General features: G+C 54.7%; 5 protein-coding genes across 5 annotated transcripts; 2 read left to right on the plus strand and 3 right to left on the minus strand.

Annotated features, from left to right (window-relative positions):
* Window positions 1-1,546: 1,546 nt before the first annotated feature.
* On the plus strand, window positions 1,547-2,998 carry PUNSTDRAFT_113158 (uncharacterized protein; the record flags this gene model as incomplete). The annotated part of the gene is made up of 7 exons (XM_007383009.1): window positions 1,547-1,613; window positions 1,637-1,745; window positions 1,799-1,976; window positions 2,029-2,132; window positions 2,364-2,484; window positions 2,540-2,711; window positions 2,763-2,998. 7 exons carry the CDS (start codon window positions 1,547-1,549, stop codon window positions 2,996-2,998), a joined length of 987 nt encoding a protein of 328 aa, XP_007383071.1.
* Window positions 2,999-3,128: 130 nt separating this feature from the next.
* PUNSTDRAFT_101724 (acyltransferase ChoActase/COT/CPT) lies at window positions 3,129-5,636 on the minus strand (the record flags this gene model as incomplete). Its single annotated transcript, XM_007383010.1, has 7 exons — window positions 3,129-3,416; window positions 3,483-3,753; window positions 3,810-4,000; window positions 4,101-4,665; window positions 4,719-5,046; window positions 5,101-5,338; window positions 5,420-5,636. 7 exons carry the CDS (start codon window positions 5,634-5,636, stop codon window positions 3,259-3,261), a joined length of 1,968 nt encoding a protein of 655 aa, XP_007383072.1. The 3' UTR covers window positions 3,129-3,258.
* Window positions 5,637-6,678: 1,042 nt separating this feature from the next.
* Window positions 6,679-8,360, minus strand: PUNSTDRAFT_51997 (uncharacterized protein). The gene is made up of 5 exons (XM_007383011.1): window positions 7,900-8,360; window positions 7,377-7,846; window positions 7,229-7,314; window positions 7,087-7,167; window positions 6,679-7,035 (listed from the first exon to the last, which is right to left on the minus strand). Exons 1-2 carry the CDS (start codon window positions 8,318-8,320, stop codon window positions 7,602-7,604), a joined length of 666 nt encoding a protein of 221 aa, XP_007383073.1. The 5' UTR covers window positions 8,321-8,360; the 3' UTR covers window positions 6,679-7,035; window positions 7,087-7,167; window positions 7,229-7,314; window positions 7,377-7,601.
* Window positions 8,361-8,768: 408 nt separating this feature from the next.
* Window positions 8,769-10,877, plus strand: PUNSTDRAFT_125847 (uncharacterized protein; the record flags this gene model as incomplete). The annotated part of the gene is made up of 5 exons (XM_007383012.1): window positions 8,769-8,874; window positions 8,946-9,449; window positions 9,502-9,644; window positions 9,704-10,247; window positions 10,317-10,877. Exons 1-5 carry the CDS (start codon window positions 8,809-8,811, stop codon window positions 10,875-10,877), a joined length of 1,818 nt encoding a protein of 605 aa, XP_007383074.1. The 5' UTR covers window positions 8,769-8,808.
* Window positions 10,878-11,428: 551 nt separating this feature from the next.
* Window positions 11,429-12,797, minus strand: PUNSTDRAFT_52000 (CRAL/TRIO domain-containing protein). The gene is made up of 5 exons (XM_007383013.1): window positions 12,608-12,797; window positions 12,532-12,551; window positions 12,192-12,473; window positions 11,640-12,137; window positions 11,429-11,590 (listed from the first exon to the last, which is right to left on the minus strand). Exons 1-4 carry the CDS (start codon window positions 12,788-12,790, stop codon window positions 11,663-11,665), a joined length of 960 nt encoding a protein of 319 aa, XP_007383075.1. The 5' UTR covers window positions 12,791-12,797; the 3' UTR covers window positions 11,429-11,590; window positions 11,640-11,662.
* Between the last annotated feature and the right edge of the window lie 32 nt (window positions 12,798-12,829).

Raw genomic sequence — 12,829 nt, forward strand, 5'->3', positions numbered from 1 at the left:
AGATCCTCCATCTTTCGGTGATCCATCCACCATCGGGTGCATCGGTGCTTGTGAACGCGACGGAAAGGCTTGGCCCACTGCATTGCGTCCCGCGGGTGCGGAGGCGGTGGACGTCATGGCTCCCAAAGCTCGGGACATCGAGCAGAATCTGTTTGATGATATCTTACCACCAATTCGTGTTCTCCCGTTGACACACTCCGAACTTAACAACAAAGTTCTCGACGGCTTCCTTTCACCTCCTCCTAAATCGATCGGTCTATCGTGGGGTACGAATCCCGAGTCAGCCTCCTTGCAGGTTTTGGCGATGGCCACCTCGACGCGTGTCTTACTCGTCGCGCTGGGTGGCAAGGCTAAAGCGAAAGGCGGAGAAGAGCATTTAGGCAGTCCAGGAACCATTCTGATTCGAGATCGTGTCCTTTGTCGTGGCGACGACCACCGCCTCTTCGCGTTTGACTTTGGTCCACTCGCGTGCATGCTCTTCGATCAATACAATCTCCGGGTGCAAAACGGGATCGACATACAAGATTGCTGCAAAGCCAAAGATCGCAGCCCCCTGAAGTGCTTGAAATTTGCAGCGGGGGATGTGCCGGTCTATGTCGACAATGTCACGTCAGCCTTCAATAGCACGGTTTTTGATGTCAACGATCCCCTTACCTTTACCGCGACTGTCCTACGTGCATGGGCTGCGCAACATGTAGGCAACCTTGATGCCATACAGGACCAAGTCTATGAAGTGGCACCCATTGATACGAGCAAATTGTCCAATGAGGCAAGCCATTATGCACGCATAATTAGGTGTATACATGCTCATGTCATGCTCAGCATATGCAATACATTGCCAAGCTTGCTCGGGATTCACTCGAGATGGACAGCAGAAAGCCGGAAACTACCACACAACGTCTTCAAGCATCAGCATCAGTCAATGCAGATGAAACTGCCATTGAGTTGACACGATTCCAAAGTCGCCTCCGACAGGGCCAGGTGAATACACAGTGCTTGCTAGACTCCTTTTCTCAACAGTTACCAGCGAGTTCGAGTAACCGTAGACTCTGGGGCCCATAGTTATACAACTTATGGCCCCATTTCTAAATCACAGGGCAGATTTGCCACTATGCAGACCCAAGGGGTCTTGCAGGGAACTGTCACAACAACAGTCCTTGGAAGAGACGGCCCAACCAATGCAGAAGCTACACGGGCGGCTACCCTTCTCCGTGCATTGCAAGGGGATGCTGGCATGTTCTCCAACCCATGGTGGCAGGCAATATGGACTACTAATCTACCAGGCTGGCCAACCACAGTATGTACCTTCTGGTGCAGTATTTCATGATATTCATTTTATATAGGCAGCAACTCCAGCCCCCCCAGTGGTCATGCCTTCTTACCCAATGAACCAGTCTCAGCTAATTGCAGTGAACAAAATGCTTGATGTGAATAATGATTCCCGCATCACCATCATTCAAGGTCCTCCAGGGACAGGCAAGTAGCCAGTCATAATCTTTCAGCATTTCTTACATCTTCTTAGGAAAAACTACTGTGATTGCAACCTATGTCATCTCTGCTATTGCTGGAGGTGCACAAGGAATCTGTGAGGATCATACATACCTTGGCCGATTGTGTGGTTCACATATCACTTTAGGGTTAACTGCACAATCCAATGTAGCAGTCAGAAATATTGCAGAGAAACTCAGTGATATGGGCTTCTCATCATGGAGGCTTCTTGTCTCTAAGGACTTCCACCTTGGATGGTAAGTAGGTATTTATTTATGGCTAGTGTTTATCACAACTAAAATAACCGAAGGCATGAACACCTCTATACAGAGATTGCACCTAGGATTATCCGTTCAGATGACTTCAAGCCTGCTACTGCTCGTGAATTGCTCAAAGGATGTCAAGTCATACTCTGTACACTCAGTATGCTTTCCAACAAGCGATTGCGTGATTGTAAATATACTCAAATTGTTCCCTTCAATATTCTTGTGAGTACGACTACCTAGACCCACTGCTGTAGCATTGATATGTTTCTACCAGGTGGTGGATGAAGCATCACAAGTTGAGATTGGAGACTATGTTCCTATAATCACTACCTTTGCAACCTCACTCAGCAAAATCTGCTTCATCGGAGATGACAAACAGTGTTAGTTTGCATTTCTGCAGAAATATCATGATATTAATATCTATATAGTGCCTCCATTTGGGGAAGAGGACATTGGAGGATTGAAGAGTATTTTTGAGGTCTCTCATCTCCGTCAATCAATTCATCTCCTTGATATCCAATGTGAGTACTCTGCCGTACAAGCTATCACATGCTAATTCTTATGTATTTTAGACCGTATGCCTCCACAACTTGGGGACTTCATTTCTAGCTCCATATATGACCATAAACTGTTGTCAAACCCTAACCATCCTATCAAATCATCTGTGCCTTCCTGCTTCTTTATTGATGTAAAGAGTGGAAAGGAGCAACCTTCTCTGAAAAGCACTGTTGTATGTTGCATTTACCATGTTTGTCATTCCCATCTTTACTGATTGACTTTGGTAGAACAAACAGGAGCAGGAAGCAGTTTGCATTCTGGCTGCTAGATTTCTGGAGGAAGATAGGAGCTTCAAGATCATCACTCCTTATGATGCTCAGCGCTCTGCTCTGGAAGAGCTGCTGAAGCAGAAAAACCTTGCTTGGCAGGATAAATGCTTCAACATAGACTCCTTCCAAGGTGCAAATTTATACTGTGATTTGTGTGTACCTCAGCTTAGTCAGGAAATAGGGAATGAGGATGACTATATTATTATTTCCCTTGTCAGAACTGCAGCACTTGGATTCCTTGACAATCCTCGTCGTACGAATGTCATGTTCACTCGCTGCAAGCGGGGCATGTACATTTGCTGCAACTCAAACTTTGTGGGAGGCAAGGCCAAAGATACCCTTGTTGGACAGATGGCTGAGGCTTTTGGAGAGGAGGCCTGGATAGACTGGGATGATCTTGTGAATGGTGACTTCTGACCTACTCTTCAGTGATGCTCAGAATCTGCTGTGTTGTCCTTTCTCCAATTCATGCATGTTTTTTTCTGCTTTTCATGTATGCTGTCCTTCCATATTATGCTTGTATGCTGTCTGTGCCTGCTATGTCCTTGTATTCTAGTGGGGTAGATGTATAGTATGCTGTAAGATATGGTAGCAACAGAAAATATGGCCCTGTTGGCCATCTACTTGATATGGAATATCAAAATGTCTAGATGAGTATTGCAACAAGATCACATAGGTCACAATTTGGCTGGTGCCACTGGCCACACATCCTCAACCACCAGTCGCATACTCCGCAGTGCACCCCTGAGGCATTCAAGGAATGCCACAGTGGATGTGCTTGGACACGCTCGTTTCGACTCCACCCCGATCTTGAGCACATCCGGCCCGGCGAGATCTGTAGCCGTCCGATGCATGAGCCTACGACTTTTGATAATGGCAGCAACAATCGCGGACCACGCACAGTTGATGCCATATCCATCTGAGTATGGCGCACCGAAGCCGGTCCCGCGGAAGAGGTGGCCTGCACTGAGGCCACTCGTACTAAGGAGCCACGTTTTACTCTCGTCGTACACCGGGTCAGCAAAGAGCGCCGGGGGAGCGACGCCGGACGAGCGCGCAAGAAGCTCGAGGCCGAGCAAGTGCCGGTCTATGCCCTTGCCCGTCGCAGCCGCGCGAGTAAGGCGCATGTGCGTCTGCACGGCGCGCACTAGGAGGTCGAGGCGGGTACGAGACTGGATCCCAGGTTTTTGTTAGCTTGGGATGAATTTGAAGAAGCGGGGGTACGTACGGAGGAGGACGGGTCGGCCATGGCGAGCACAAACGCCCGGCTGTCGGTCGTGAAGGCACGGATGGTCTCCGTCCGGCCGCGGTCAAAGAGGCGGGTGAGCGCGGTCTCATACACAGCGGTGAACGTGCCTCGGTGAGCGTGGAACGCAAGCTGGAGGGCTTGTTGGATGTATGCGTCGGGCGATAGGCGTGCTGGAGGCCAATATGGCGGAGTTAGCATCGGATGTTAAACTCAAAATTCGGATCCCGCAAGATGAAGAACAATCGGGGGAGAGTTGGTGAATAGACGTACCGACGCTTTTAATCCAGTCCGCGCCGTATTCGGAGAAGTGTAAGACGCTGTCGTCTGAGTCGGCGATGATGGCTTCGGCCCTGGATTGTGCCTCGGCGCAGGCTTGTTCGATCGTCTCGTCCGTCTCCCAATCAAGGCGCGTCCAATCTTCTCCCTGAACATCCGCGTAATCCGAGTGGTCGAGGTCACCCAGCCATTCGTTTTCCAAGCTGCCGACCAGGTTGGGTGGAAGCGGGTCGACGAGTGCGTACTCGGCAACGATGCTGGGCGCCAGCGCGTCAACGGGTGAGTGCTCGCCCATCACGCCAGCACGGGTGTTGGACTCGACGATGAGAGTGAAGCCCTTGTCAAACCACCGGTTGAGCGCCCCGCGGCCGGAGCGCGTGTTGTGCAGGTGGGCGTCGAGTTCGGCGCGGGTGTTAAGCTGCAGTTCAGGGTTTGAGGACAAAGGAGGCGTAGGGTGAATGTGCGTATATGCGTCGAGAGAGATCGCGAAGAGCGCATCGTGGATAATTTCGAGGTTGGCGGCGTTCTGTGGGGAAAGATCACGCAGGTGTTGATAATTCTACATCGACAAATAGTCAGCCTTCGTTCGCCAAGATGAAAGCTAGAGCAGACCTTGGCCCACGTATCCCTGTTGTCCGAGCTCAGCACGCTCACAGGTACCGCGCGCTCTCCTCGCCTCCACCTCTGCCTCGCATCCCGCACGACCCGCCGTAGCCGGCGTTCAAGTTCACCAAAAGGAACGGGGGTGCCATCGGGTAGGGTGACCTCGACAGCATAGCAGAAGTTGCGGATTTGAACGAGACTTGCGCGCGCTGCAGACGATGATGCCGAGGGTGCCTGCGCGAAGGCGTCGCACTCGGGGCGAGGGACGCGATACGAGTGGAAAATGCGGAGCGCGGCGTCGCGCAGCCAGCGTGCCGTTCGTGTCGACGCGTCAGAGCTATCAACACGGCGTCAGACACAATCAGAGGAGAGGCGCAGGGGCCGAGCTGACCTGCACAAACGATTCTTGAACTCTACGAGCCGGTGCGCGAGCCACGCTGCGCGCCGCACCTGCGCCGGCGTCACGTCCTCCCGGCCATCGCGCAGTATAAGCTCGGGTATGTTCGGGTCGTTGTTGAGTGCGAGCCACCAGTTGGAGTGGATGAGCAACGGAGCGCGCACACGGTGATACGCGACCTTCGTCCAGTAGTTATCCTCCAGCCAGTTGTGCGGCGATTTTTTGTCTAGTTCTGTGGTCCGGGTATGACCAGGAGCGGAGGCAGAATCGAAAACATTAGCAACGTCGGCCAAAGATGTCGGAAGAGACGGACCCACGAGTAACGCCTGCAGCTTCGGGCCCTCGTTGGGCGCGGTAACAAACCGCTCTGCGAGCGCGACTCGGTGAGCGCGCGCGTCGGCGAACTTAGAGCCGCCGCGTGCTTCTTGCTCGAGCAGGAAGGGTTCCATCGACTTGAGATACTGGTCGATTGTCTGTTGTAGCGGCGGCACAGGTAGGCGGGGCAGCTGGCGCTCGACGGCTGTGGTCATCCTACGTGTTGCGGCGGCAGTGGGAGTGGAGGCGTGCTGGTGTACGTTGGACATAGTAAACCTAAATTGTTGGTGCTTTATACGCATTCCGCCGCCGTTGATCCAGCGTTGACCAGGGAAAAGGTGATCAAGCGAGAAAAAAGCGAAGACGCTCAGGACCGAACCGGAGAGAGGACGGGGTGGCGTCGCGGGACGGGCGGCGCGACAGGCTCTCCGCTGCACGTGCAGCGCCCTCCGGAGGTTTGGGCGCGTTTTCTCTGTTTCTTGCGTTGATGATTCCCAGTCCTAACTTACCGCCATCGACGGAACGTTGTCCAAGGGACGAGCTGGAATACTGAGAAGCTCAGGAGTTCTGTCGGAAACTGGATATTGTTACGGCACGATTGACCGATTACTTAGATCCCCACGAGTCCGAGTCATACAGTGTGTAAACTTGCACGTCCAATCGGGTCTTTGCGTAACATACAAGCCGCTATTCTTGCCTTTCTTATGTCGTCCCGTGGGTTCGCAACAAGGCTAGTCACTTGTAAGAGCAATATCGGCTTACTGGGGTTCATGCACCGCTTGCAATAGAAGTCTGATACTGTACCTCCATGACAGACACAAAGGCTCATTGGGCGCGGACAATCCTGACATCCGAGTTGTTGTCCGACGCATTGGATATGTGCTGATTATGATCGTCCGGAAAGTGCGGTTGCATCAATTGATCCAGCCATGCATGCACTTTCCACTACCGAAAGGTCGCAGCCGAGGGGATCCAGTTATTTGAGGACAGGGAAGGATGAAGAAGCATTTGGTGTCGATGATGGTGTCCACAGGACTCCTATAGAGTGTGAAGACTTGCATCAGTCGCTCCCGGAAACTCACGCCCGTTGTGGCTTTCGAGACGTTTGTCCCAGCGGGAGCAAGACGGAAGATCGGTGGACACCCCGCTCCGTCTGAGCTGTTCACGGCTGCTCATTACTCCCGCGATCGGAGGTGATCTGTGACATTCGTTACTTCTTCTAGTGCGTCCCGGCGTTTCCTCTTGGACTCTTGAGGATGGACTTGCTCCTTGGGGCTTGGTCTCACGTCGACAATCGTGGCCGGTCGTAGAGCGGGGCACTCGAAGACCCGATGGGAGTGGCTCCGGTGCTGTCACTCGCCCAACGGAGAAAATACCATCCTCAACATATAAAAGAGCCGTTGCTTAGAGGAGGAAAACACACCTCGAGATATCTCCAGGTTCAGATCGGTCCTCGCCTGTCCACCTAGCAGCACGCCGAGACAATCATGAAGCCGTTCATCTCTTTGACATTCTTCGCGCTCACGGCATTCTTTCAGCTCTCCGACGCAGGCGCAGTTCGGCGTCAGCCTCGTTTTAAGCTCACACTCCGTGCAGACGAATGCGAGTTCACGGGTGAGCTATACACTCCCTGCACTTGACCCTCGGTTGACTAGCGAATTTCAGAGTGCATTGTCTCTCTTGCGGAGCTCCCTCTACAGATCACCACTTGCATCGAAGCTCTCAACGATATCGATGAGGCAGCGGGTAAGCTCCGTTTGTCGGAACGGGAGGAGGAAACGCAATGCTGACCTATCCACGCCAATAGGTGATCCGAAGGATTCCGACCCTATCAAGACAGCCACGCAAGGCGCTGACTGCATCGCGGAGGCCTCGCTTGCCGGTATCGAACTAGTCAGTAACCCCGCTGCCGTGTCGAGTAATCTAGGACGGTCTAACCGTACTCTTCCGATCAGCCGAGTCATTGCGCCGGTTGTACTAAAGGTTTGGATGGTGAATGTCCACACTCAGAGATCCCATGCACGGGCGCGCCGTCGACATGATTTGGGGAGCTGAACGCGAACGGACCGGGACGCCAATGCGACCGTTACATCGTGTGGGGATTTCGGGGATTCAGTAGCAACGTTGGGCACGTAGTCGAGGTCCATTTCTTCCTACGAAATAAGCGTTTTCAAAACAATCTACTCCGATACTCCGTCGTGTATCATTGCTACAACGTCGAACGTCTCTCCTGACGGAAGTGGTATATGTATTTGATTCGGCAGCTCCTTCCATCCGAAGTGTTTGTACACTGGCAGGCCTGCAGGCGAGGCTTCGATATATGTGGGCAGGTTCTTCCGCTTTGCTTCATCGAGCACATGCCGGATGATGGGCGAGATAGCTCCACGACCTTGGTACTCCGGTTTCGTGGCAAGCATATTGAGAACTGACCACTGTCTAGTCAGCAACGCGAAGGAGGACAGGATACAAGCTCCTCACCGTAATGCGGTTGGTCTCCCATGTTCATTTTGTGATGGCGATCCAACGTGTTGCTGAACAGCTCGCGGAACGCGTCGTTCGCCCCTGCCCAATGCGGCTTCGACACCTCGTCGGCGCTGGGCGCTTTTGGAGCGTATCTCCCGTCGTGATATGACCACCTGCCGACCGCGACGACTTCACCCGTGTCGGTTCGCACCACCTTCCCCCAGGAAATGTTCGGGTCCTTGAACGCTTTGAGGTTTTCCGCCCTGCGGAACGCGTAGTAGCCCTCCGGATCGGAGGCCAGACCGGGAAACATAGCGCGAATCACCGGTCCATCGAATGCCACAGCGTTAACGACGGCGTAGGCGTCAAGTTCGTCGTCCGTTCCGAGAGAGAAGGCGTACGGTAGGCGAGGAGCTGCTGCGGGATCTGTCGACATTGCTGGGTGACCTCACAGCTGGAAGGTTCTGAAACGTCCGTCCTCTAAGCATGCGCACTCCGGCTAGAGATTTATACAGAGTCGTGCTGCCCTGATTACCGAATCGGATCCGCAGTCACTTCGAGTCAACAGCTGCAGTATGGATCAGCAGTACTGTGACTACATAGGTGTTGCGTCAGAAGCCGACTGGGCCGTATCCAATGCTCTCTGGTCCGTGTACAGTATATAAGCAACGGCCAAAACGGGGTTTCTTGACGACATATCGGCATCACTCCCAGATGAACGAAGGCGAAAGCGTTCTCAGATGTGAACTTTGGTGCTCTCGATTTTGCCAATCCACGTTCAGTGAACATATCACGTTATATATGGCGCGCCAACTCAAGCGCGTTTCGCGTTCGTTTGCATGTACTCTTTCATTTCCCTTGATGAAGCGCGAACCAAGGACCACAACGTCTTACGGCTAGCCGACTGAAAAAGCAGATTGGATTATGCCTGTATCACCCGCAGTGCTCCAATGGGTCAATGCGAATTACCCAAGGCCGAAGGTCGACCTCGTTAGTACGCCAGGCGGTCGCAACGGGGGGCGAGGCTCATGCATCCATCCGCTGACCGCCCTTTCACCTAGGAGTGGCTCGAAGCATGCTGCGCCTGGATTACTACTGACCTTGGGCTTCCTGCGACTCCAACGCCAGCCTCGCCCGCATTCTCGCGGCTCACAAAGAATATCGAGCTACAGCTGCTGCAATCCTCGCTCTCGGACTCGCTCCAACCCAACACGGGCATCCCTCCTTCCGTTCTCGATGGAAGCATTCAAAGGTCTGCCCTCGGTGGGCGCGCGGCGTGTCTCGTCGAGGTTGTTGCGCTCGACGAAGTGGGACATAGCGCGTTCAGTCTGATGAACGTGCGGCAGGCGCGGATCGACCGTGCGGATCTAGCGGGACTCGCGAGGGAGAGAGAAGGAGGAGAAGAAGGCGGGGAAGGCCAGGATGAGGAAGATGAAGGGCCCGTGCCTCGCTATCCACGGTCGATGCTCAAGTTGACGCTGAGCGATGGAACGCACGAGTTCAAGGCGATGGAGTACAAGCGCATCCCCGAGCTCAAGCTAGAAGATACGCCGCTTGGTTACAAGGTTGGCCGCAATCACACGTAGGCTCGCAGATGCTCACCAGCTCGGATTCTAGATCGCTTTATTACCCACGACTCAATTCAGACGGGGAGTTGCCTACCTTGAGCCCGGAACGATCGTCATCAAGGGCTATCAGACTGAAGACCGCGACGTGCATCGCGACCGCGTCTTCCTGCGTGGTCTGCGGCTGCGGCTGGGGTAAGTGTGTATAGCGTGCACATAACCCGAGTATATGCTGACACGCGCTGGTCATTTAGTCAGCCCATAGCAGACCTGGATGCCGATATCGGTCAGGAGGAACAACAGCAGCCACCACAAGATCCACCACCACCACCGCCACCACCTTCCGCAGCGCCCGCACCATGCCCCACCGCGTCTGTACCGCGTCCCACTGCACCTACAAGCTCCGCCGCGACGACACTTGTTGCCTCGCCGTACTTCTCAGGCAAACCTACGCCAACGGCGAGCAACGCTGGCCCATCGAAGCCCCCGCCTGTCGGGCCTCAGCGTCGGGTCGTACCTGTAGATGAACTACCACCACCTTTCCCGGACGACGAAGACGAGGAAACGTTCTGGGGAACCAGCCTCCTGGGTGATGGCGTGCCGTCCTCGTCGACCGTCGGCACATCCGATCCTCCTCCCGCCCGAAACGAGGAACCCGATCAAAACCGGACGGGTCCAGATGGATCGGGAGGCGCTGGTTCTGGGCGCCAGAATCGATCGCTGACGGAGAGCGATACGTTCTCGGGAGAGTTCGGCGACGACAGCTTCTCGATGATGGACGACAGTTTCCTCGCACAGGTACGTCGACGTCATCCATACCATTCTCTTTGATTTTGGTCACATACCGGGACTTGTGTTTTCCGACAGATCGACATTGTCGAACAACAAGCTCTCTCTGTAGACGCGCACACCCAGAGTACCACTGGGCGGCTCCGCGGCGGCGCACCGAGTTCGAGCATCCCCACAGCAAGCTCGGGCACCGCTTCGAGTCAGGCATTGCACTCGTCGCAAACACGGCCGAAGCCGCTCGCAGCGGTCATAGACGACAGCATCGAGCTGCTCGACGGGCCCCCACCTCCTACACAAGCGAGAAGGAAAGAGAAGAAGACGAAACCGCTTACGCAGATGGCGATGGACGACAGCAGCGTGATGGTGCTGGACGGCCCGCAGCCGCCAGGGATCCGGCGCCAGCTTGGGTGGAACCACGATCCGTCGATCGACTTCGAGGACTGTCCACGAGTGCCCGCGCACACTCTTCGCGATCCCAACGTCGGAGCAGGAGGCGATACGGACATCGAGGACGAGGAAGTGGTGTACGTGAAGGAAGAGAAGAAGCCCGTGGCGTCCCAGCGGCGGGTGAAGCGACGTGTGGCCCGGGAGGCGATCCCCTCGAGCGAGGGTGACTTCATCGATCTTTCAGAGGCTTGAATGACTCGGTGAATGCCCTTGTGCTGACTCTGTGTACGATACTGTCTGCGGAGCTTGAATGCTTGCAAAATCTTCTGCAATGGCCGCGCATCGAAATCTCGGAAGGGATTCAAGATCATCAACGCTCACAAGCCACGCGAAGCCCCATGCGATGTCCGAACCGCACATCACTTTGGTTCCATTACCGGTTGTTTAGCCTTTGCTGCGGCGGCGCCGCCAGGCTCGTCAACATACAACACACCGCTCATAGCAGCGCATGGCGTTATTTTCCATGACATTGTTGCTCTATGGATCCAGTGATGTCACAGGATCGTGGATGCCGCCGAGGGCTTGCGCATATTTTGCACTTCTGTGTTGGAGAGTCATCGAGCTCCATCTCATCAGTCAGGCAAGACCTTGCGCCTCCAAGATCTAGTAATGGTTGCATAGGACTATGCCGATGTTCTTAGTAGAAGGGTGCCGTGCTGGCGCGGTGACCTCGCTTGACGATGCTAGTGTAGACCGGAATATTGATGTACAACCTTCGGGGAAATATCTCGGCAGCCAGAACGCCATAAGCAACAGAGACACCAAGATGACGCAGTTGGAGTTCAATAGACGCGGTCGAGAGCGAAGCGGAGGTCGGCGATCTATCTGCGCGAACCAAAATTGCGATAGCCAGTCTAGCGGTTTGTGTCGGTATTGGGTTCATGCGAGTATCAGAAACAGCGCTCCTAAGCCTGACATCAGAATAGCTCATGCATCCGCAGAGAAGATACCTACTAAGTATGTGATAGGTGTTACCCCTAATCTGCCGGCGTCTTGTCCTTAACAGTGCTCGCAGAAGCAGCGGCATTCGCTTCCGCATCGCCTCCCTTGTACTCCCATTCCTTCACGCCCACTCCTCCGCCCAACTTCCTCCAACGCTCCCTCCACCGTGCCCTGCGCTCCTCGCACATGCTCACCAGCGCTGGCCAATACTTGGCGTGCTCCCACTCGAACTCGCGCTCGCCGCCCCAGTGGGCCTTCATGACCATGTCGGGCGCGAAGAGGCCGTCGGGGACGACGGCCGGGTTGAACTTCATCTTCTCGCGCGTGACGGGGTCGACGAAGGGCGTGATGAGCTTGTAGAAGCCGGCGAGGAGCCAGGGCAGGTTGAGGATGAGCGCGCGACCGAGGCGCTCCGGATAGTGGTCCTGGATGATGCTCAGCACCTTGCGCGACGTGCCGAAGGACGGGTTCTTCGCCTTGTCGGCGTAGTTGATGAGCAGAGCCAGCGTTCTGCGGCGGCGTGACGTCAGCGAGCAGGAATGCGAGAAGGAGGGAGGGACGTACTCGACTCCAGGGCCCATGAGGTCGATCGTCCGCTCGAGCATCCATACCACGAACTCGATTTGTCGCGGGCCCTCCTCCGTATTCTGACGCGACGGCACGAGATAGAGCGCAGGTCGGCGATCGACGTCATACCCGAATATGATCTCCTTGCCCGTGAACGCCTCGGGCTCGACGTGTGCTGCGGTAACGGTCGTGTACAGCCCGAACTCGCGACGCCACTTGAGGGTCGACTCGAGGCGGGTGATAGCAGTGTCTACGACCCACTTGGACGCACGGAGGTATCTGGGCAAACAGGTGATCAAATTTACGCAACGCGTAGTGTAAGTCTGTAATTATCTACCGTAGGATGCACTCGTAAGACTGTGAGTAGGATCATTAGAGCTCATCAAGCGCGTTCAAGAGACGCGTCGACGCACCAGCCAGAACTGTTCGTCCTCCGTCAACTTGCCGTCCTCTACCCCGGGCAGCTTGTATTCTGCGTCGTCGAACTTGGCGAGCACCTTCTTCCTCATCTCTTCTTGTGCTGGCGTCAAGTCATAGTTCGGCGGCTTGAACCCTTCCTTGACAGGCGGAGGAGGCAAAGGCGTGTAGTCCGGCATCTTAGTGTCTTTCCCTGTCTATGTTATGAACCTGGGATC

Source organism: Punctularia strigosozonata (assembly GCF_000264995.1).
Source record: "Punctularia strigosozonata HHB-11173 SS5 unplaced genomic scaffold PUNSTscaffold_5, whole genome shotgun sequence".
Lineage (NCBI taxonomy): Eukaryota > Fungi > Basidiomycota > Agaricomycetes > Corticiales > Punctulariaceae > Punctularia > Punctularia strigosozonata.